Source organism: Rousettus aegyptiacus, unplaced genomic scaffold (genome assembly GCF_014176215.1).
Source record: "Rousettus aegyptiacus isolate mRouAeg1 unplaced genomic scaffold, mRouAeg1.p scaffold_m13_p_1, whole genome shotgun sequence".
Taxonomy (NCBI): domain Eukaryota; kingdom Metazoa; phylum Chordata; class Mammalia; order Chiroptera; family Pteropodidae; genus Rousettus; species Rousettus aegyptiacus.
In genome coordinates this window covers 13,546,417-13,568,323 of record NW_023416284.1, presented here as the reverse complement: position 1 = coordinate 13,568,323, position 21,907 = coordinate 13,546,417, and the positions used below count along the sequence as shown (strand labels likewise).

The window sequence follows — 21,907 nt, the reverse complement described above, 5'->3', positions numbered from 1 at the left end:
ACCATGGAAACTAAAGTGATTTACCGGAAGCCTCGCTTTGCCAAAGATGGCATCTCTGGACCTTGATCAGGCTAAGAGCTTCCTTGGCAGCTACATGGCCACAGAGATAATGGCTATAGGAGGAAGAACAGGTAGACGAAATGTGGCTTCTGTCAACTCACTCATTTGGCTCACCAGGGCGGCAAGGCAGGCGCCTTCTTCTCTCCTTCACAGGCCACACACACCCATCACATCTGCATCATCCGTTAAAGATGACCTTCGCATCTCAGGGGAAACTCGTCTGTGGTTAAATCTACCCAGTTCCTGCCTGAACCTCTAAGCTGATGCTTTTGACCTGCGGATATCAGGGCAGCTTGCTGTCCCCAATATTTTCAAACCAGAGTGTCCGCAGAGGGCACAGGCACCCTGGTGCCTGAGAACCAGCCGGGAGTAGGGAAAAGAACACTGGATGTGCGCAGGCAGCGGTGGGGAAGCCAAGCTCAGCCACGTCTCCGTGCTGCCGGGAGTAAAGAGGCCAACTGTGATGTTCCATCAAAAATCGTCGAGGAGAGTAATTTCCAAAGTATGTTTTCTTTCTTTTAGCAATGGAATCTTTTTCCTCCCAAAGAACATCTTACCAAGAATCTGAATATATGAAAAGCTCAAAGCAGAGCCACTTTGCTTGATATGGCAGCAGGAGTATCGCCCAGAGGCCCGCCTGCCTGACTTGCTCTCTGCTCCCCATAAGGCTGGAGAACGTGGTCTGTAAAGGGCTGCTCCAGGAGGCTGGACAGGGGGACACGCAATCAGTTTGCAGTTCCTCTCCAGTCCACTCACAAATCAACTGCCAATCAACAGAAGGGCGTTGCTTTTCCTTCTTTGCCCACCCTCTCTGTAGAAGACAGGAAGAGCAGTAAAGAGGACAAGAGACACAGAGAGGGGCTGGAGCAAACTTAGCCTTAAGCATCAGGAGAACTGGCTTTCCACCTCAGTGAAGGCAAGAGGCTCAACATGTCTGCATGTGTCCTGTGCCCAGCCCGGAGGAGCAATCCAAGTGTTTCGAATGAAGGTGTCCTCAACAAAAGGCCATCCGCCCTTCTCTGAGCTTTCCCGTAACTCTCATCACATCCCATAGGCTTTCACAGAAGGTGAAGAAGTGTGTGAACTGGGAGAAGAAGCCAAGGTCGTTCAGCTTTTGGAAATTCTTGTTCTAAGCTCCCACTACCTAGGGGCCATCTCGCATGTGGCCACGAGGACACTAGTCTTTCCTGTTCTGCGTGGTAAGCGGTCCAGAGAGACTCTTACAGGTCCTCCTACTGATGAAAGCATTGCTGACAAGCCCTCTGAGAGCCACAGAGGAAAAGGCTGTGTTTAGAGAAGCCTTAGGAAGCCCGTGACAGCCCCCTCGTGTCTGGTGGCCCCTAAATCACCTGCACCATCTGCGAGGCTGCTGCTTGGGTTTCAGTGCCTGTCACCTTTGGGTGTTCGGCTTCCAAGTGGCCCTCCAGCTGGGCCTGGGAGGTGAAGAGCTCCCCGCAGAGCTCACAGGGGAAGGTGCTCTCCGACTGCTTGAAGTGCTCTGTGGTGACGTGGTGCTGCAGCGCCCCAGGGAAGCGGAAGGTGGCCGCGCAGTACAGGCACCTGAACGGCTGTGACCCTGGAGCAGGGGAGACAGAAGGGATGGGCCGTGGGGGAACGACGGAGAGAAGTAAGAGCAGGGAGGGGGGACAGGAAGGGACAATGAGGGCCGGGGGCCAAAGGCAGATCCAGGTTCTGGGGGACCCGGGCTCCCCTGAAGCCACGGCTTCAGGAGCACTGGATTCAGGCTACATCTGCCTCTGCTGAAGTCCGTTATTCATTCGACTGTAGATAATGATGCTGACAACGCTGCATTTTCACCAATTCTAAAAAGTACATTTTAACGTCTCTGAAATGGATTCGCTGGCATTTTACAACTCCTGCGGCTATTCGGGGATAATCATCAACGACCGTGCACATGTGAGCACCGACACCCGGCGGAGTCCTGCCGCACCGAGGCCTGCAGAACGTGTCCGTGGTGTGAACGGAAACGCCTAAGACGGGAGCGGTGCACGTCATTGACGGACAGAGACCCAAAGGCTTAGGAGAGACGAGGTAAGGCGTGGATGTTCGGAACGTTTGAACATGCCCCAAACAGGAATTAAAAGTGGACTAGTTTCACACGGTGCACGGGACTAAAACCAGGGGCCTCGCTATGTGCTCTTGATGGCAAGGGACACACCATGTAGGATGACACCCACTAGAACAACACGCGTGTCGACAATCTAAATCGAAAGCTGCTCTGAGAAGCTGCATTCTTACCTAATACCTAATCAGTTTATTTCTTTGTTTTCCTTTTAATGTATGTGCACAAAAGTGCATAAAAAGCTGTATCAAATTAAGTCCAAAGCAGCACTTAGAATAACCTATAAATTCTAAGTGATAACAAAGCATAGTTTAATTGGCAATAGTTTTTCTTTCTTAATGGTTCATTAAAGGCTGCATCTTATAGCTGGCATTTTAGACTTGATGAAATGCAGCAGCAGCGGTGATAATCGTGGGTAAAGCTTAGGGGTGCTTACTGATGCCAGGTGCTAAGTGTTTTCCGTTTACTAGCATATTCAATTCTGAGTTACCCGATGAGGCAGGAAATGCAACTGTCCCCATTTCATAGATGAGAACACTGAGGCACAAGTTACTTAGCCTGGGTGGCTGCACAGCTGTGAGTGGTGGTGGAGAGGAGATTCATGCTGGGCAGTGCAGCTCGACAGCATCTCTGCGGGCACTGACCTGAATGCTGGCACTTGATGTGAACCTGTAGCAAAGCTGGCGTGGGGAAGAGCTCTTTACACTGGTCACATTCATGGAACTTCATATCTGCAAACCACACGAGGAAAGGACAAAAAGATGGCTAAGTCTGGAGAATAACAGGGCTGGCGGTGGGAGTGATGGCTAACACTCAGAAAAGCATCTACCGACTGCCAGGAACCTTATCCCATTATACATTAGCACAACCTAGTGGTAAAGACCCCAGATCTGGATCCAGACTACCTGGATGCAAACAGGGTTGTTGTGAGAATTAAATGACAAAACACATGTGGAGTACAGAGTATAGTGCCTTGAATATGGGAACTGCTTCATAATTGCTAGCTATTGTGATTATCCCCAAGTCCACCTGTAGAGAAGAAAACAGGCTCAGAAAAGAGAAGTCACTTCCCTAGGTCATGTAGCTGATGAGTGCTGGAATCAGAATTTGCACCCAGGCCTATCTGCTACCAAAACTGCCACCTTGCCCATGACTCGCTCAGGGGCTGGTAGGAGCTTACACTGCTCTAGGTCTCTGAGTTTCAGAACCACTGCCACTCAAGCTATTGTTCCGGATGGACCAGCGTGGCATCCTTCAGGTGTGCTGGGGCAGAACAAAAGTTACTGCCATAGCACACCACACTCCAGCACCGGAAATCAGGATTCGGGGATAGAACCCAGGGTGCTGTGTCATCAGCTCCCCCTCCCTTGTCGACGGCACCCCAACTTCACCTGCGTGCTCCGCTTTGATGTGCTTCTTATGTTCAATGGTGTTGGAAAAGGTTTTGTCACAGGAGTTGCACTGGAGTGACGAGAACTTTGAAGATCGATGGTTCTGAGCAGCAAACACATCGGGATGGTGGGTGCGATTGTGGTACCACAAACCGGACAATTGCTGCAAGGAATTTGGTAAGTGTTAGGTCGTAGAATGTTCCAACAAGCTGATGTGAGGGAGGCTATGGGAATCAGACACCTGGTATGTCCTGAGAGGCTGCTACGGGCAGGGCTCAGCAGAGAAACTCACTCCTCACAACAGGCCTGTGAGGGAGGAGCCAGAATCTTCCCAGTGAGATAGAAGCTGAGACACAGGGTTCGATGACGTGCCCAGGGTCACAAGATCAGTAAATAGTAGGACCAGGATTCAAATCCTAGCCTTCCGACTGACTGGAGCATCTGTTCTTCACCAACGAGCTGTATCAACCTCACCGCTTCCCTGAGGGGTGCAGCAGAGAAACATGAGGAGCAGAGGGGGACACTGTCTCTACTCCATAAGCAAGTGTCCCCCTTCTTCCTGGGTTCAGAGAAGCATTGGGATACTCTCCCGACAATTCTATGGTTTCCTAGAGACCAAGCCCAGGTCTCAGCTCTGTAACACTAATCTTACAACACAAGGTTTGGCACACAAAGTTAATTCTCCATTTTTGTTGAACTGAAATTAACGGCTGGCTCCTCCTCTATACCCAAACCTACAGATGCCATCAAGGACTGTTCTTTTCTCTGTGGTCTTAGAGTTTCTCACAGATGTGATTTCTTTTTAGTTCTCTATGTGGTTCACTTTAAATACATTTCAAATTCTAAAGTAAAAAAGCGGAGCCCTTCCCTGGGAGTCAAAATAAAAAAAAAACAATAATTGTACTAAACAAGATAATTCCAGGCAGTATTGTTATTCTCATGTCCCTTGACACATGGTGTTAAAAGGAATGTAAGCTAAGGAATGTAAGCACCCAAGGGGGCCAGCAGCATCAGTTCAGAGGTGTGAGAACTCTGATCCAATTAAGCTCCCCCACTTGCCCGACTGGCCAGAGCACCTGGAGAATCTGAATTATTACAACCTGCAATCTTCACGAAAACTGGCCAAATGGTCACATCCTGGAGATAAGATGCACTCCGCAAGACACAAAATGGGACTCAAGGAAGACCAAAGGGAGAGCAGGGCAGGGACGGGGGAAGGGCTCCCAGGGGCAGTGAGGTCACCTGGTAGGCCTTGTTGCAGATCCCGCAGCTGAAGGGCTTGCCTCCGACGTGGGTCACCATGTGCCGCTCCAGCATGGAAGGGGCGCTGAAGATCTTCCCACACGTGGGGCAGGGGTGGTACTCCTTGGAGTGCACCTCATGGATGTGCTTGCGGTGATCCTGCAGTGTGGGGAAGCTCATCCGGCATTTCTTGCAGTCATAGGGATCTTCTATGTCTGGTTCCATGAGGGGCGTCCACGAGAGGAAGGGGTGGAGGGGAAAAAACAGCACAGGCAGCAGTCAGTGAGGTGTGGGCTGCTGTGTGCAACTCCACATACAAGACTCTGTTTAGAGGTTGTGCAAGGTCACAGACTGCAAAAACCAGAAGTCAGTGCAGCGATCACCTGACTACCCCCTGCCTTCATCCTGGGAGGTGGGATTCCTCCAAGGCTTCTGAATTAATCACCTGGCAGTGTCAAATAGTTTACCTCAATTCCGCGTTTTACACCTACACGTTAAATTCCATTTTACTTGCCAGGGTACATTGCTCTTGCTCTTCTCTTGCTTGCAGTGGGCATTTTGTTTTCCAATTCTCTAGAGAGATTTCCAACATATTCCCCAGAGCACCACTACTTCCTTTGTTGTCAGTCATGTGAATGACAGGAGGAATGCCTCCCTGCACCCCACTTTAGATTCAATAATAAAAATACTTTCATAGGTAATGTTTAAAGAGTGCCATACGACAGGCACCTTCTAAGTGCCTCATATTTATTAACCCACTTAATCCTTCCAATAGTCCTATGAATAGGTTCTACTACCAGTCCTATTTTGTAGATGAGGAAAATCAAGGCTGGTGGCGTGCCCAACAGTGCAAGCAGGAAATGGCTGAAGTAGGTCACAATCCCAGCTTTCACTCCCAAGGCCATTCTCTGAGCTACATGCTTAATTGGATGAGCTGATTCTTCAGTGGGATCTCAAAAATAAGAACTAGCACTGATGAAGAATACACTTGCCATCCCTATGGCAGGGAACTTCAGACTTTCTGAAAACAACAGAAGCGAAATGTTTTAATAATAAAACCCTTTGCCCACAAGAAAAGTACAGCCCAAGGGCCAGTCTTATATGTGCAGTGATTCAGATTAATTCAGGAATTCTGACATGCAGCAGCACTCGATATCATTAACTAGTTTCCCTGTGGACATGAGCTCTTAAAATCTTGGTTTTTACACTGTCTTTTCAGACACTTTGAAGCAGTTCTCTAGAAGCACTGATGTGCTCCCAAGAAACAGGTAAGGAAGTCAGAGAGGGAAATGCACGATGGGCCTGCTGTCAATGATATACTCTAAGGCAGTGGTTCCTGACCTTTTTGGCACCAGGGACTGGTGCTCCTATGAGAATCTAATGCCTGATGATCTGAGGTGGAGCTGAGGTGGTAATGCTAGCTCTAGGGAGCGGCTGCAAATACAGATGAAGCTTTGCTCCCTCGAAACCCGTTCACCTCCTGCTGTGCGGCCTGGTTCCTAACAGGCCATGGACCAGTACAGGTCCACGGCCTGGGGATTGGGGACCCTTGCCCTAAGGCATGGCAAAATGTTTCAGGTCTTCTCCATTGTGAAAACTGATGTCTTCCTGTTCCTGACTTCTATATAATGCTACTGGGAAAAGGAGACTAAAGCAGAATGTCATTTAAAAGGGTCGAGAGGATATCAAAATGGTGGCACTGGATCTAAGCCAATCATCTCACTTATCCAGAAGTCTACTGCAACTGAACTTTTTGGACAATCTTGTAAACTCCTTGCAGGGAGGAGAGGGTGGCACCTTATATTCCTTCTGCATTGCCCAGTGTCCAGCCACATGCTGGGCACACAGGAGCACTGGCAAAGTCCTTTGCCAGCTGGCTGGCAAGAAATCTGAATGTGCGGACATGAAGCGCAGGCGCCGCACTCGGCAAAAGGTAGAAACTGGTGTATGGGGAACAGGTGTGGGGAGAGGAGGAGGGAAGAAGGGTACGCAAGGTGCATGGCATGCAAGAAAGACAGGCTTTGATGCTGGCAAATGACACCCGAGGGGGTTGTTCTTGTCACACTTTCTGGCATTTATCGAGCATTTCTGTGTGTGTGTCAGATGTGGCGCTTCATGCTTTACATGTGATAGCTCACTTCACGTTCACAGCGATCCAAGGCGCTGGCGTGATTATTTCCTTTAAGTTTACAGAAGGGGCCTAAGAGGCTTAGGGTAGGTAAAGAAATTTGTTTAAGGTCTCAAGGAAGTAAATGGCAAGGTCAAGACTCAAATCCGGGGCGTGATTTCAGAGTCCAAGCTCTTCACCCCCTGCTGTGCTGCGCTGATTACACTCCCCGCTGCAGCAACAGCAGCTGCTGAAGAGCGAGGTGGCCAGCCAAGTGTCACACGGCGCGCTCCTGGGGCATCGCGCGGTTCCTCTTCCTTCCTGTGCCTGTGTGTGTTCAGTAGAAGCGTGTTTTTGCCTGTATCAGTTCTAGTAGAAGGGGAGAAAGATGGGGGCAGACCCCATTAACTGAGTGAATACAATGGCATTTGGAAGAGAATGTTGGCAGAAGGCTTTTAAGGGAACGTGACCAGGGAGCACTTACGATGGACTAACTCAGAGAGTGTCCGGGTTGCTCCTCTGGGAAAAGGCAGGTATGACCATAAGCTAGAGCGGGGAAGGAAGGCATGGGTAGAAAACAGAAGCTCAACGGACTAATGAGAATATTCTGGAGCTCAGCGAGCCTGTCTGTTACAGAGGCTCTTTCCTTCAAACATAATTTGCCTCTGTCAGCCAAACAGGGCCAGGTAAGCTAAAGAGGAAGACAAAATAATAGTCTGGACAGAGAAATAGGCATCGTACAATGACATGTTGAAATGAGATTCCTCTTGAAATAGAAATGAGGGACTTTAGGTTTAGCAGAGCAGCAAGGGGAAGGCAGTGAATGGGGCCCAGCTCTGGTGAAGTGACAATTGGGTTGTGATTGTTACAAGTCTTCTCAGGGCCAGGCCTGGTGCTATGTGCCCGACATACAAAACTTCAGTACATACTGTGAAAGGTGTGCAGGTGGATGGAGAGGCCATTGGCTTGTCGGAAGCCCTTGCCACAGTCTCTGCAGACATATGGCTTATCCCCGGTATGGGTCCTCACGTGGCGGGACAGCTCAATGGACTGGGCAAACACAGCATCACAGTACTGGCATGCATACATTTTTCCTGGAAATATACACGAGTTTATTAGAGCCAGTACTAAACATTTATGGTGCTCCTAAAGGAAATCACATTCTAAGGCCTGGAAATATAATCTGCAACGTAACGGTAAAACATCAGGCAATTTGTAATACACTGAGTGAGAGATGTGAGCCATCCTATCAGACGATACCTCACAAACACAGCTGATTAAACAGACAGGGTGTTGGTGTGGTCTCCCTACCCTGAGCAATAAGGACAGAGTTCTTATCACGCAAGACTACCCATCTGTTAACCAGGACACCACAAGAATGGAAGAGCTCATTCCACTCCCGAGAAACAGAGATACCCTTGTGCCCAGAAACACTCCAGTCCAGAGCCCCGGAAACATATTCATTCAGTACAGAACTGCAACTGCACATAAAGGCGAGAGACGTGGATTAGAGAAAAACGAAAGCCTTCCCCCAGTGACTCTCCACAGCTATTACGAACCACTTGGGTTCTCTATTTTCTCATTCACATGATGAGAATATAATGACCAGACTGTCAGAGACTGTTAGAAAATATGGGTAAAGGGCAAGTCTGGGAAACTGGCACTTGTAAAAAACGCTACAGAAACTGTACCTCCAAGCTCCCTTATGGGCCAACAGAAAAGTAGGGAAATCAGTGAGGCGAGGGCCCAGATCCCCCATGTCCTAGGGCCTACCTAAACTACTACAATCAACCTCATGTTCGTTTTTACATATTTGGCTTCGAAATAAGATTCTGTTAGGAAAAAAAGGGCTTCTCAAGTCAAGAGTTAATGTTATTGAGAAGCCCCAGAATTAGTCCCTGGCCCTCTTCCGAACCCTCGCTTTCTAGATGATCTTATCTCAGAGCCTTGTATCCCATCTGCACACTGGAAGTGCCCACATTTATGTCTCCAGCTCCCAGCTGTCCCCAGAACTCCAGACTTCTATATCCAACTGCCTATTACTCTCCTTCTCTACCTGGAGGTCCAATGGGCATCTCAAATTTATCACATCCAAAACAGAGCTCCAGATTCTCTACCCATCCTCACGCTCCAATTTTCCCCACTTCAGGCAGCATCGTTCGCCCAGTTGCTCACGCCAAAACTCCACAGCCATCCTTCATTCTCTACTCCCTCACATCCCTCATCCAGAAGCCATCAGTAGTCCTGTTACTTCCACTTTCAACAATATAGCCCCAGACATAACCATTTTTCACATCCCGCCCAGCACAACTCTAGTTGATAATTCTGTCAGCCTCTACACTAGATTACTTGCAATGTCTCCTGTCTCCCTGTTTATACTATACTCTTGCCTTATTATCTAGAGTCTATTGTCCAGAGTAGACAGAGTTAACTTTAAAAAATGTAAATCAGATCCTATCACTCTTTGGCTCAAATCTTTCCTAGAGCTTCCTGTGGTAGTCAGAATAATGGCCCCAAAGATGTCCATATCACAGCCCCTGAAACTTGTGAATCTTGTCACCTTACGTGGCAAGGGGACTTTGTAAATGAGATTAAGTTAAGGATGCTGAGATGAGAAAGAAGAGTCAAAGGAGGCATGATGACAGACGCGGAGGCAGGAGCGGAGAAGCTGTGGGCCAAGGAGCACGGGCCACCTCTACGAGCTGGGAAAGGCAAGGGATGGGCCTCCAGAAGGCACACGCACTGCCAAAACTGGTTTTAGCCTTGTAAGCCCCATTTTGGACTTTTAACTTCCAAAGCAGTAAGATGATACATTGTGTTGTTTTAAGCCACTATCTGTAGTAATTTTTTACAGCAGCAATAGAAACTTGCACAGTTCACATAAGAACCGAATTCCCACTTTGGCTTATAAGACTGCCAGATGTGGCCTTTGGTGCCCTCTGTGACCCCATCTCTCAAAACCCTCCCCTCATTTTCCCTGCTTTGGCCCCTTTTCGTTTTCTCTGGTCTCTCAAACCGCTCAGGTTCATTCTGCACTTGGCTGCTTTCCTCGCAGCGCTTCCGCTGGTCCCATCTCCCACTTCTTCAGGTTTCTACTCAAATCTCCTCTCCCGGAGACCTTATCTGATATAAAATAGTGCCCCACCCCCAACCCTGTCATTCTCTTGCTGGTTACCCTGCTTTATTTTTCTTCATAGCGAGAGCACAATCTGAGTTTATATTCCACATTCATTATTTTAGGGTTTATTGTACGTAATAAACCCTAAGCTCCATGAAAGCAGGGTGTATATAGTTACACTATCCTCAGTGCCTGGGATAGGGCTCGAGAAACTCATTTAATCAGTAAACGTTTACTGAGGGCCTACTGTTACTAAGTACTCTTCTCAGTTCCACAGATGGGAAAAAAAAGACAAACAGCTCTACCCTCATGAAGCTTGCATCCCAATGGGGGGCAGGGGACTGCCAAACAATAGGTAAATAATATGTCATGATAACCACTATGGAGGAAACTGAGGCAGGGGACGGCGACTGGGTGGCTGAGATTTTATACAGGGTGGGCAGGAGGGACTTGTGCAGGAGGGGGTGTGAGCAGCCTTGAAGAGGTGAGGAAGTGAAGCACGCAGGGGTCTGAAGGGAAAGCTTTCCGAGCCGAGGGGAGGGCGAGGACATGGGGCCTGCGGCCTGCGGCAGGGGACCTGCAAGTCTGAGGCCTCGCCAGGAGGCTGCAGTGGGTAGAGCAGAGCGGCTGAGGGGCGGGTAGTCAGAGATGGTCAGACAGCCATCAGGGGACTTGATCACGTGGGTCTGCTAAGGCCTTCGGTTTACAGGTGACAAGCTTTTGTAGCGTTTTGAGTAGAAAAGCGACAGGATATAGTTTAGTTTCTTTCTTTTTCTTATTTTAGGTGAGACAACCCTTGACTGACCTCATAGGTTGCAAGGACCCTGTCAGCTTACAATCTCTTATTTTAAATTTTTTTTTACAACTCAGAATCTGGTCTTCCTAGGTGGCCTCCCATCCAAGTACTAACCAGGCCCGACCCTGCTTGGCTTCAGAGATCAGACGGGATTAGGCTTGTTCAGGGTGGCATGGCCGTAGACTATAGTTTAGTTTCAAAAGGATCACTTGTGTCTGTGTACTGAGAGCACTTTTCAGAGAAAGGGTGAAGGAAGGAAGCCAGTTAGGAAGCGACAACAACAGTCCAGGTGAGGTGATGGTGGCATTATTACCTACACACAAATGCTCCAAACTACACACAGAATCCTCGGAGCAGTCTTCTCTGACAAGGCTCCTCCCCTCCCCTGGACTAGAAACCCCTCCTTCATTCTTCCCAATTCCCTCGTCTTATTCCACATTGCGCCACTGATGACGGCACACTGTCACTGTGTCTACACCAGACACTCAAGACTGTCAGCGCTGTGAGCTCGGGAATTCCAGCTTAGCCTCTCAGCACCTGCCACTGCCCAATCCATGGCAGGTGCTCAACCGAAGTGCTCCTCATGCTTAAACTCCAACTCAAAGTCCAAGAATTCCTGGCTTCATGTAAAAATTCTATAACTACAAGGTCATAACACTATGTTAGTTAAGTCTCTCTTCAGAAATTCTCACCATAGCGTTTTACATGCCTGTGCACAAGTGTATTGCTAGTCACCTGTGTGCCTAGAGACCTTTTTATGTTCTGTTTTGTTTTAAATCCTCTTGAGATACATATATCATGCCTGATTCAAAGTGGGGTTTTAGGCAGCTCATGCGGTTTAAGTCTGCGGGAGAAATGAAGAAATTCCCCATGTCTTACCTTCTGAGTGCTTCTTCTTGGTGTGGTAGGCCAGGGCGGAGGCCTGCGTGAAGGTCATGAGGCAGTGCTTGCACATGAACGGGCGGTCCCCAGTGTGAAGGCGAAGGTGGTTCTTCAGAGTAGAATTGGCTGCGAACTTTGCCCCACACTCTTCACAGGAGAAAGGCTTCTCGTCAAAGTGCTCGGTCAGTTTGTGGTACTGCATGCCTAGGGAAGCCATGCCAGGGACCAGAAAGATACTGGTAATCAGTATCATGAAGCCAGCATGAGGATACGTCACACAGCACTGTCTCAGGCCAGGCCTCGAGAGGAAACACAGTATGAACCAGAGGATGCCGGGCCATGCTCGCTTTGACTTCACATAGCTGCTCATCTCATACCCATGCGGCCCATCTGCCCCAAAAGTCACCTTGGTCCCACTCATGGTTTAATTAGGCATGAAGTGTCGGGGGTTTAAATTTTCCATCCAAGCTCGCTCGCTCTCTCTCTCTCTCTCTCTCTCAATTAAATAGGACCCAGTCACCCCAAAAGAGTAAAATGAAACTCACTTTTATGTTTCATTAGGTTTATCCAACATCTGGGGCAAGGGAAAATAATTCTGACTTTGCATCCCATGGCTTCCATGACTCTTGTTCATTATCAAGACATAGGTGATGCACGGAGGCCTAATAGTCGATTACTAAGGAGCTAACGGCCGCAACTCACTGAGTACTAACTCTACTGTAGGCACTGTACAAGGTGTTTAGCTCTATTATCTTAAATCTCTATAATCTGAAAAAGTAGGTGGTATCAGGGCTCCTTTTAACGGATGGGAAATTAAAGTTCAAAGAGCTGATCTCAAAGCTCTGCTCTTCTCCAAACATTACCCTGCCTCTGTAGGAACCGGCTCTATTTTCTAAGCCCATCCACGGCTCTTACTGCATAAAACTAGAGGCCAGGCCTGGAATCCAAAGTACAATATCCAGAATTATCCTCGATTACTTTGCCTTCTTGAAAGTACCTGAGGCATGAGCAAATTCTCTTCCGCAGAGATCACATGTCACTGGAAGCCTCTTTTTCTTCTTCTTGGGGACCTCAGGCTCTCCGCCTGCACCATGGGCCTCCAGCTGATGTTTCTCCAGCTCTTTCTTAGAATCCTTGGTCTCGTTACACTCCTTACACTGCACCTGTTTGCTCCTGGCCACCCGGCAGCGCTTCATGTGCACCTTTAGGCGGCAGTAGAAATGGAAGCTTTTGTCACAGGCCTTACAGATGAAGCTCTTCTTGGCAGAGTCTGGGGAGGCAGAAGCGTCCTTCTCTTGCTGTTCTGGCAAGGAACTAGTCTCTCCTTGATCTTTCTGTTTTCCAGACTGGCGGTCTTCCTCAGCTGGCTCAGCTGCCTTTTCATCTGCTTTGTTGTTGGCTTCAAGGTGAAATTTATTACTCACCTTCCATCTTTCCTTCTCTCCATTTTCCTGAGTAAGAAAACCTGCATAGGAGAGAAATCTCATGGCTCTGGGAATTCTCTCTGTGTCTACTTTGCTTTCTAACTTTTCTTCTTAAGAGGAGAATGTAGACTACTTTGAGACCCTCATAAAACTCTGAAGCATTATCACTACCATCTTTACTTTCTGATTTACACAAAGAGCATCATGTTATGTCTATGTCTGTGACTATTCTAAGTACTGAAAGCATATGAAATAAATAAGGTAGCGATACATTAATTCAAATGACCTACTGCCTCTTCTCTCCAACAAGGAAACCAGCTGGGGGCCTGAGAGGCCCCCGCCTCACCCCGTTTCTCACCAGTGAATGCCAGCTCTTGCAGGACAGTCTGCAGGCCTGGGAAAGATCTGTGGATGCTGCACAGGAGGTGACATATCTCCGCAGCTGAGACGGCTTTTTCCTTGGCTCTGCTCAGCACTGCTCTCAGGAGTACTTGAGGGCTGGTTGTCTCACAGGAAATGCTCAAAATCTAAATGAACACCAAGAGAGGAAGATTTGTGTTTAATATCAGATTTTCTAGATGGTTTTCAACTTTTAAAAAAGCTAACTTCAGGAAGGCATTGCTCCATATCCATAACAAGTTTACATTTCTTGTGATAAATGTAGTGGAGAGCCCTCTTTCCCAAAGAACAGGGAAAGTAACAAAATAAAGAAAAAGGAGGCACATGTGAAGACGAATGTGCATGGAAGCATTAAGCATTTTCTATGAGAAATATCTTCTCAGAAACCAAAGAACTTTTCTACATCTTAATATTAAAAGACTGCAAAACTGTAGGATTTGGTTGTTGATGTTTTTGTCTTGAAGATCAAAATAATTTTTCATAATTATCTCAATGTCTGAAAGTAATTCTGCATGATCAGTGGCTTCACATTTTTAATACTTAGATGTACCCTTTAAACACCATTTTCTTTCATAAAGAAACCCAGCTTTTTAAAGAAGGTTCAAATAGGGGCTTTAAAGAGGCCAAGAATATTATTTCAAAGCCGTCCTCTTTTAGAATGTTAAAGCTATCAGCAGAAAGAGTCAGAACACTGAGAAAATAAAGCTAAACCATCCACAGATGGCCAAATGGAATTTTCATTTTGGAAGACATTTTATTTCTGCTCTTTTCAAGTCTATCTAAATAAACCTGTTGTCCCTCGAGGCAGGCATGAGACTAATTAGTGAGGCTAAAACTGATCAACTGCAGAAGCCCTATCTCCGAAGTATGTGGCATGCTGGAGAGAATCTAGCAGATGAATCCTTCCTCTGAAGGCCACAGAAATGAGTGCCATCTTCTTCCTATCTGAGAGTCAGACTAAGGTGGGGCTTTCACCTATGTGAACAGTGAGAAACCAGCCCTCTGCACACCTTCCATACCTCCTTGGATCAAAAGGCACTATAGGTGAATCTGTAATTTAATTTTATGTTCCTTTATAATTCTTCCCTACTCAAGCTGCACATGCTCCTGGACTGGACATCATGAATTCTCTCCCAGCTTCCACCTGGTTTTTCTGGGATGCTGGCCACACTGTGAGAATCTTTACAGAAAATGAGTTGGCACTATTTGCTACCCCATATGGGCAAAAGCTTTGTTCTATGTTTATCTTGGCTCTTTCTAGAAGCCAGAATGGAGCATGTAATAAGACCATTTTTCTTTCTTTCCTCTATAAGAAATTGCTTCTTAAAACATGTTAGAGAACAGTATCATGGCTCTCTTTGAGTTTACCAATGTTTTAGACAAGTGGAATAAATCTAGGTGTGAGTCATATGAACCTGGGTTCAAATTCTGTCTTCATCTCTGACCAGCTGGAGCATCCTAGACACGTTACCGAACCCTTGGGAGCCTCACTTCCCTTAGCTGTAAAATGTGGACGACATCATCTGTCACTTAGCCTTGGGAAGATTAAAAGTGCAAAAGTATTGTGAACTGCAGAGGGCTCAGTACACAGCAGGAGTTGGTTCTTCCCTTAGGAGTGAGGCAGTCCCAGGCACCAACTCTGTCGAACTCTCTAAAATAAAGTGTTTTGTTTGTTTGTTTGTTTGTTTTTTATTCCCACCATACCTCTTTCACAGTCTCTGCCAGGTGCTCTTCCTCTGAGGCAAAGCCCTTGACTTCAAGCCTGTGTTGGATGGCCTCTAGGATTGATTTGTGATGCTTCAGCATGGTTTCTAAGGCAGCACTTTCTGGGGCAGTCACTGAAAGAAAGGGAGATTGAAAATTCATTAGTAAAACGACGAGCACCATTTTTTCCCTTCGCCTTTTCTCAATTCGACTCTTCACAATGAGAATACACTTTACCTACCTCCTACCTGGTGTTGGGAGTGAGGAAAATAGCAAATAGCACTGCACCTAGAGTATAATTACTGGTATAAGCTTAGAATACTTACTGCATATTTTATTAAAAAAGGTTTACCCTCTTGAATGAAATTGCCAGTCCTTACGTGCAATGGTAGGGCTGCGGAAGACTGCCGTCGAGAGCTCTTTTTGTTTTCTGGGAAGCCTGACAATAATCTCTAGTGGGAGCAAAGCTATGACAGAGGCCGGGTCACCTACCTGCCCGGAAGAAAGCGTCGGCACCGGGCTCCCTTCGTATTTCCTCCATGAGCAGGTTCAACGGGCAGTTCTTTGTCTCCTGAGCCACCAGCAGCAGTTGCCAAATGGCGGTTGCAGAGAGAGTCTGCTTTTCTAGAACTGCTGACAGCAAAGAACTGAAACCACTCGAACCAGAGTCACGTTTCACAAGCTTCTCCATGACCTTCAAGATGCAGCACAAACGAACACATAAGGGACTTCCGAGCTGCCGGCCCAGCCACAGAGCTCCAAGTCTGAGTACTGGGTTACAGGGCACATATTTCTGCAGAGGGAGTTTTTCAACATCCTACACCTCTCTCAACCTGAGAGATTTCTATATACAACAAAGTTCTATACCCCTTCTTTTGAATGCCTTTCCTTATTAATGCAGAAATTACAACTATCCTACTTGTCACTGCCATAAAAACTGAATCACCTTTTTTTTTCTACTAACCCCTTAGCATTTCTCAACATATTTATATATATACATGCATCATTTTTCGTACTATCTCATTTGACCCTCTCCCTCCCTTTTTTTCTCCCTCTTACCTCTCTTTCTCCAGGGGCTAACCTCTTCATATTTGGGATCATTTTCAGTAACATCTGGTTGTCTGTGAAAATCTCAGAGAGGTTTTCGTGATACCGTCTCAATAGCTCAGTCCCATAATTCTCAGGGCTTGCTTGGACTGTAAAGATAATGACAAAAACAATAATGTTCACTGGAACGAAACCTCCTTAAGGGCTTCTCCTACAGAAGACCAGGGGAGTTGCAAACGAGAGAGGAAGAGAGATCAGCCAAGAGCTCTGTCTCTGCTGGAGAGCAAGTTCAGCTCCTGGCTTGGGGCCTCATACACATGTGTATGATCTCCTTCGGTCTACCCTTAATCACTCAGTGCTTCAGGGTCACAAAACCACTAAGCCTTTCAGAGTTAGTGCACGGTGGTAGAAGCTAGCGATTACTCAACGGGAGGGTAATTAGAAGGCTGCACTTGTAAGAGATTCAGATGTACTGATTCAAGGGGTGTTAGTCATCAAGCCTGAGGTAAAGGAACCATGTGGTGGTCCAAAATGCAGGCAGGCATGAGTCATGAGTCCAGACTGTGGCAGTGAAGGTGACCCACTGTTCTTCTGTTTATATGCCCTTTGAGCCAATCTGCAAGTACTCTCTTTTAAGAGGACATATTTATTTGAAAGAAATAAAAAATCAACACCATCAGGCGTTTCCCTTAGCTTTGCAGATATTTTAAAATTTATTCTCCTTTGGCACAGTAAGTCTACTTCTGGGAATCTAACCTTAAGAAATGATCTGAAGGCAAAAAAATAAAAATAAAAAATCTATGTACCAAGGTATCTGTCACTGTATATAGCTTGTGGTAATAATGATGATGATGATGAAGGTAATAACAGTATTTACTAAATGCCTATTATGTGCGAGGCACTATGCATGTATTATGTGATAGCAGCCACAAAAACGAATGTGACACGTACCATTCTTAGCTTCATTTCACAGTGGCAAGAATGAGGGTCAGAAAGCTTAAGTCACTTGCTTATGGTCACATAGCTACAAAACGAGTTAGGATGCAAACTCACGTGGTCTTCAGAGTCTTAACCATGATGCTACATGTGTCCCCACACAGGGGCATGAGTCATATGTCATACACATTCTTATGATGGAAAACTACGTAGCCTTCTCAAAAAATGGGATTATAAGGAGGAGATGGGATTATAATGTGGAGAATATTTATGTTATACTGTTAAACAGGAAAAATTATAAAATATGGTAGAGTATTTTAACATTATAAAAATAATGTGACTGATAAAATGTCAATGTGTGAATATTGATGTAATCCAGTAGTAGGATTTTAGGTTGTTTTCTTCCTAATTTTTCGAACTGTTCAAGTTCATATATGTGACTTTTATATGCTTCTGAAAAATATCTAGTCTCAAATGCTCTGGGATCAGGGAGAACTGGCTAGAGTTGGTGTTTTTCTAAGGAATGGGATATGGACTTGTTTCCCCAAAATGAATGGACATGAGGGGTAGTTAATTGTGGGAACTACTGGAACCAAACAGCACTTAAGTGGGATGGGGAAGCCAAGATTTGAGTTTTTGCTGTTCACATTTGTCAACATAACTTGTCAAAGCCTTATGAGCCCGACTGCTCCGTAGGCATTCACAGGTGACACATGACAGCCCTGGGGAAGCCACACTGTAACACACCCTGCACCACTGAAACATTATGAGGGAGCTTAATGAAGAGTAATCCTTGGATATCAGAACTTAACTCCAGAAATACTGAGAATCATTGATTTGTGACAGCTAGTTTCTGTTTTGCAATAGCATTTCTTAACATTATCTTATCTCCCCAGCATGGAACTAAAAGGTGTTTTGATTTTATGTAGGAGCGGTTCCAGTCCAGAGAGTCAACAATTAACTAGTACCTGGGGTGCCAGGCAAAGTGGCTAATTTCTGCAAATTCTCCAGCAGAAGGCCCAAGTTCGGGAACGTCTTCTTCACAGCCTGGAGGAGTTTTACCAAACTCTCAGCAGTCAGGGTCTTCTCTTCAGACATTCTGTGCAACAAATTTTCTATTGCCTCCTTGGGCGTTCCTCCCTCACAGCAATTCAGAATCACCTGCGGTGGCAAGCAATCAACCAGACACCAGTTACTGGCAATTCTAAGTGTATCTGAGACACCACTGGAAAACACTGCAAGATGGCATTACGAGATGCCCTAGCTCCAGCTCCTTCTCTGCTGGTCTCTAGTGTTACTTTTTTTCATAGTCTCTTCCTTAGTCTGTTTCAATAAAAATCCAAAACATTTTCCAAATAGATAGCTCTATGAAAATCAATCTTTCTCAATTGTAGGTCTATATACATTTTTTGCCTCCAACAGTTGCATTTTGTGAAAATATTCTTACACTTCAGCCTGTATGGAAGAGCAAGTGGCTTATATCTAACCTGATTCTTTAGATTTAGTTTGTTCAGACATAAGATTGAGAAATAGACTGCCAATTAATTAATACAAGTTAAAGTGTTTTTCGATCTCTGTTCAGTAAAGTACATGAGGTTGCAATTTCAGAGCAATACTATTATTTCACTTCTTTGTATTTTATTTGCATAGCAACTGGAATACCCAAATAATTTACACATTAGTCTGTGGATCTAAAATAACAGATTTAAAGTATATTTATGGATTATTTTTCTTGTGGATTCTTTATTATCTGTCCTTCTCATTCTCAATGGCACACACTTCAGTTCCAGTCATCATCCCACAATTCCATTCTCTGTTCTTCTTTGATGGGTTAGAAGATGTTCTAAGGCCAGAGGGCACATGGCTCCCGTAGAAGGTTGAAAAATAAAACACATGACAGCTATTTTACAGATATTTTCCTATTACAATAGAACTATTAATGGATTGTGACTCAATATGCATAACTTGGCTCTTATGGAACTGATTATGCAGGGGATTATTCGATACATATAATCTACAGATGCACAGAACTGAGTTTTGAGTTGTCCTTCGGGAAAGTACCAGCTCTCAGGAGAAAGAGTAAAGCAGATCAGTCGTGGCAGCATGCCAGAGGATGTCATTATGAAATTAACTCCCATTTTAAAATAATGAATTTTGCAACAAAACCAAATTGGTTTTACATATATGAAAGGAATATCTACATTATATTTATGATAGGAATGTACATATTATAAATCAAGTTGTCATATTCCTTGTCAGTACAGAACATAGTCATTCTCTTAGTTAAGGTTTAATATACATTAATTTCTACTAAATGAATCACAATTTAAAATTTAAGAGCTTGTATCTAAAAACCATACTGATTTCAGTGCTATCTCTTAGTTCTTAAGCAATAACCTGATACATAATGAGGCGGCCAGACACCGTTAAGAGTAGAAATGGGTTTTAAAGCCAGACAGGCCTGGCTTGAACACCAGTTCTAAAATTTATTGCCTGTGTGAGCTTGGACGAGTTATTTAATTCTTTGAACTTTATCTTCATCACCTGTAAAAAAAATAACTATACCACACCTCTTGCACAGTTTTTATGAGGATTCTGTAAAATGAAGTTACTATTTGTGGAAATCAGCATAACTCCTAGGCTGTGTGTGACCATTAATAAATGATAGTGGTTACCGATATTGTTAGGAAGCAGTATGTGCAGTATTTAAGAGAATGTGCTTTGTTTAGAAGTCTGGGTTCCAGTACTCCACAAGCAGCTACGTCTTTGGGTGAGCTGCTCAGCCTCCTCACATGTCTTGTTCCTTCATCTTTAAAAATTAGGGTAATATCCATGGCTTCATAAAGTTGCTACGAGGGTAGAATTTATATGCTTACAAGGTGCTCAGCATACTTCTTGACACACGGTAAGCAATAAATAAATGGAAGCTATAATAATTACTATTTTTGCATGTTTCTCATCCTGAAGACTTTCCTATTTGCCATTTCTTACAGAATTTGAGATATGTACAGATAAGCACCATGGTGCCTATGGTGAGCATCATTCCATAACAGAAAAATATTCCAAGAGGTGCAATTGCCTGTTCCCTGCGATGTCAAAACACTGTGGCTATTCGATCGACATGCACTTCCACACTTCTGTTTTATTATTTTGCTTCAATTTTCGTAAGAAGGAGTAGCTTAATGAAGCTCTGGTGGAATCCCAATCCGAAGGAGTGTTTTTGTGATTTATATCTAATTTAAGTTCTTCTGCTTCAGCCCTTTCTGTCAAGTAAACTGAAAGTGACAGAAGAAAATGACAGTGTGGTCTATTTGGCTGCAGAGAACGAGACTGAGTTTGGGCTGTACCTATAAACGCTGTTTTACCAAGATAATGAAACAGCTCAAAGGACACGTTCGATCCAGCTAATAAGGAAAAGGTTTGAATAAGTAATTGAATAAAATCACTAAGGGAATCAGGTACCTCTGGAGCTATAAGCAACTTACTTTAACTGAGTCCCTGAAAGTATACTTAATCTCAAGTCTAAGAAGAAAACAGGGGTTTAACCTTAATATTGTGTATTATCTTTCTCTAAGAAGTTCAGAGGAGTTAAAAAAAATTGTTTTTTTTTAGATGCCTACAGCGCCTGGTCTTCCTATGTGGTCTTCCATCCAAGTACTAACTAGGTTTGACCCTGCTTAGCTTCTGAAATCAGACGAGATAGGACATGTTCAGGGTGGCGTGGCTGCAGTAAAATTTTTAAAACACAGTTATTTTGCAAAACAAAATTGAGATTAAAGATTATTCCATTTTACATGAAAAAACAGCAACACAAGATTACTGAGAAAAAGAAAATCTAGAATCCAGTCTCACTATTAATGCAGTGCTTAGCCATTATGCCAGTGGTTTCTAAACATTTTCTCTCCTGAACATTTAAGCCACTTCCCACAGTTTTAAGAACTGGTGCCACAAAAGTTCTCTGTGCCTTATTCCTTCCTGCCAGATACAAAAATATTTTTAGCACAAAGTTGAAATCAATAACACCAACAAATACAGTTATCTAGTTGACTTGAAAAGTCATGCCAGCAGTTTCATGAGGATTTTAGTAGCTAGCTGGTAGGAGAGTAAATTGGTATAACCTTCTTGAAGGACAATTTGGCAACATATATCAAGCACTTGAAAAATTTATACTATTCCAAAATCCTACTTCTTAAAAATTAGCCTAAGGAAATAATTTTAGAAATATGCAAAGATTTGTGTACAAAAATGTTCTCTACAACATATTTATAATAGCAGAATACTGGAACAAATGCCCAACAATAAAGAATTAATGAATTATAGTATGTCCATTGGACAGAATACCATACAGCTACCAAAATCCATATTGTTGGTATGGAAATGTATTCACAGCACAGTAAATAAAAAAGCACAAAACTGTATGATAACACCATTCCAGGATAATTCAAATGAGAAAAAGTGAGAGCACGCGCTCCAAAATGTTAGCAGTGATTATCTCTGAGTGATGAGATGGTGAGAGATTTGAATTTTTTTCTTTCTGCTTGTTTTCTCAATTTTCTACAGATGAACAATATATCATTTCTGTAAAGAGGAAAAGTGTCATAATAATTCCAAATGTAACTAGACACTTAACTCTTGGGACAACTAATTTATAATAAAAACTCACTGAGTCAGAGCAGGAACAGCCATCCATCCATGCATCTAACCATTTAATGCATGAC

The 21,907-nt window shown here is 44.7% G+C and overlaps 1 protein-coding gene across 1 annotated transcript in view; it reads right to left on the bottom strand.

The window, feature by feature from the left end:
* ZBTB40 (zinc finger and BTB domain containing 40) overlaps positions 1-21,907 on the bottom strand; it is a 64,709-nt gene that overhangs the window by 4,400 nt on the left and 38,402 nt on the right. The window contains exons 6-17 of the mRNA XM_016149283.2: positions 18,158-18,350; positions 16,266-16,402; positions 15,699-15,900; positions 15,207-15,340; positions 13,462-13,630; positions 12,677-13,144; positions 11,677-11,883; positions 7,813-7,977; positions 4,777-4,991; positions 3,535-3,697; positions 2,788-2,874; positions 1,410-1,636 (exon numbers count right to left, since the gene is read on the bottom strand). Of these exons, the coding sequence (XP_016004769.2) occupies positions 1,410-1,636; positions 2,788-2,874; positions 3,535-3,697; positions 4,777-4,991; positions 7,813-7,977; positions 11,677-11,883; positions 12,677-13,144; positions 13,462-13,630; positions 15,207-15,340; positions 15,699-15,900; positions 16,266-16,402; positions 18,158-18,350 (2,367 nt within the window). The remainder of the gene's footprint in view (positions 1-1,409; positions 1,637-2,787; positions 2,875-3,534; positions 3,698-4,776; positions 4,992-7,812; positions 7,978-11,676; positions 11,884-12,676; positions 13,145-13,461; positions 13,631-15,206; positions 15,341-15,698; positions 15,901-16,265; positions 16,403-18,157; positions 18,351-21,907) is intronic.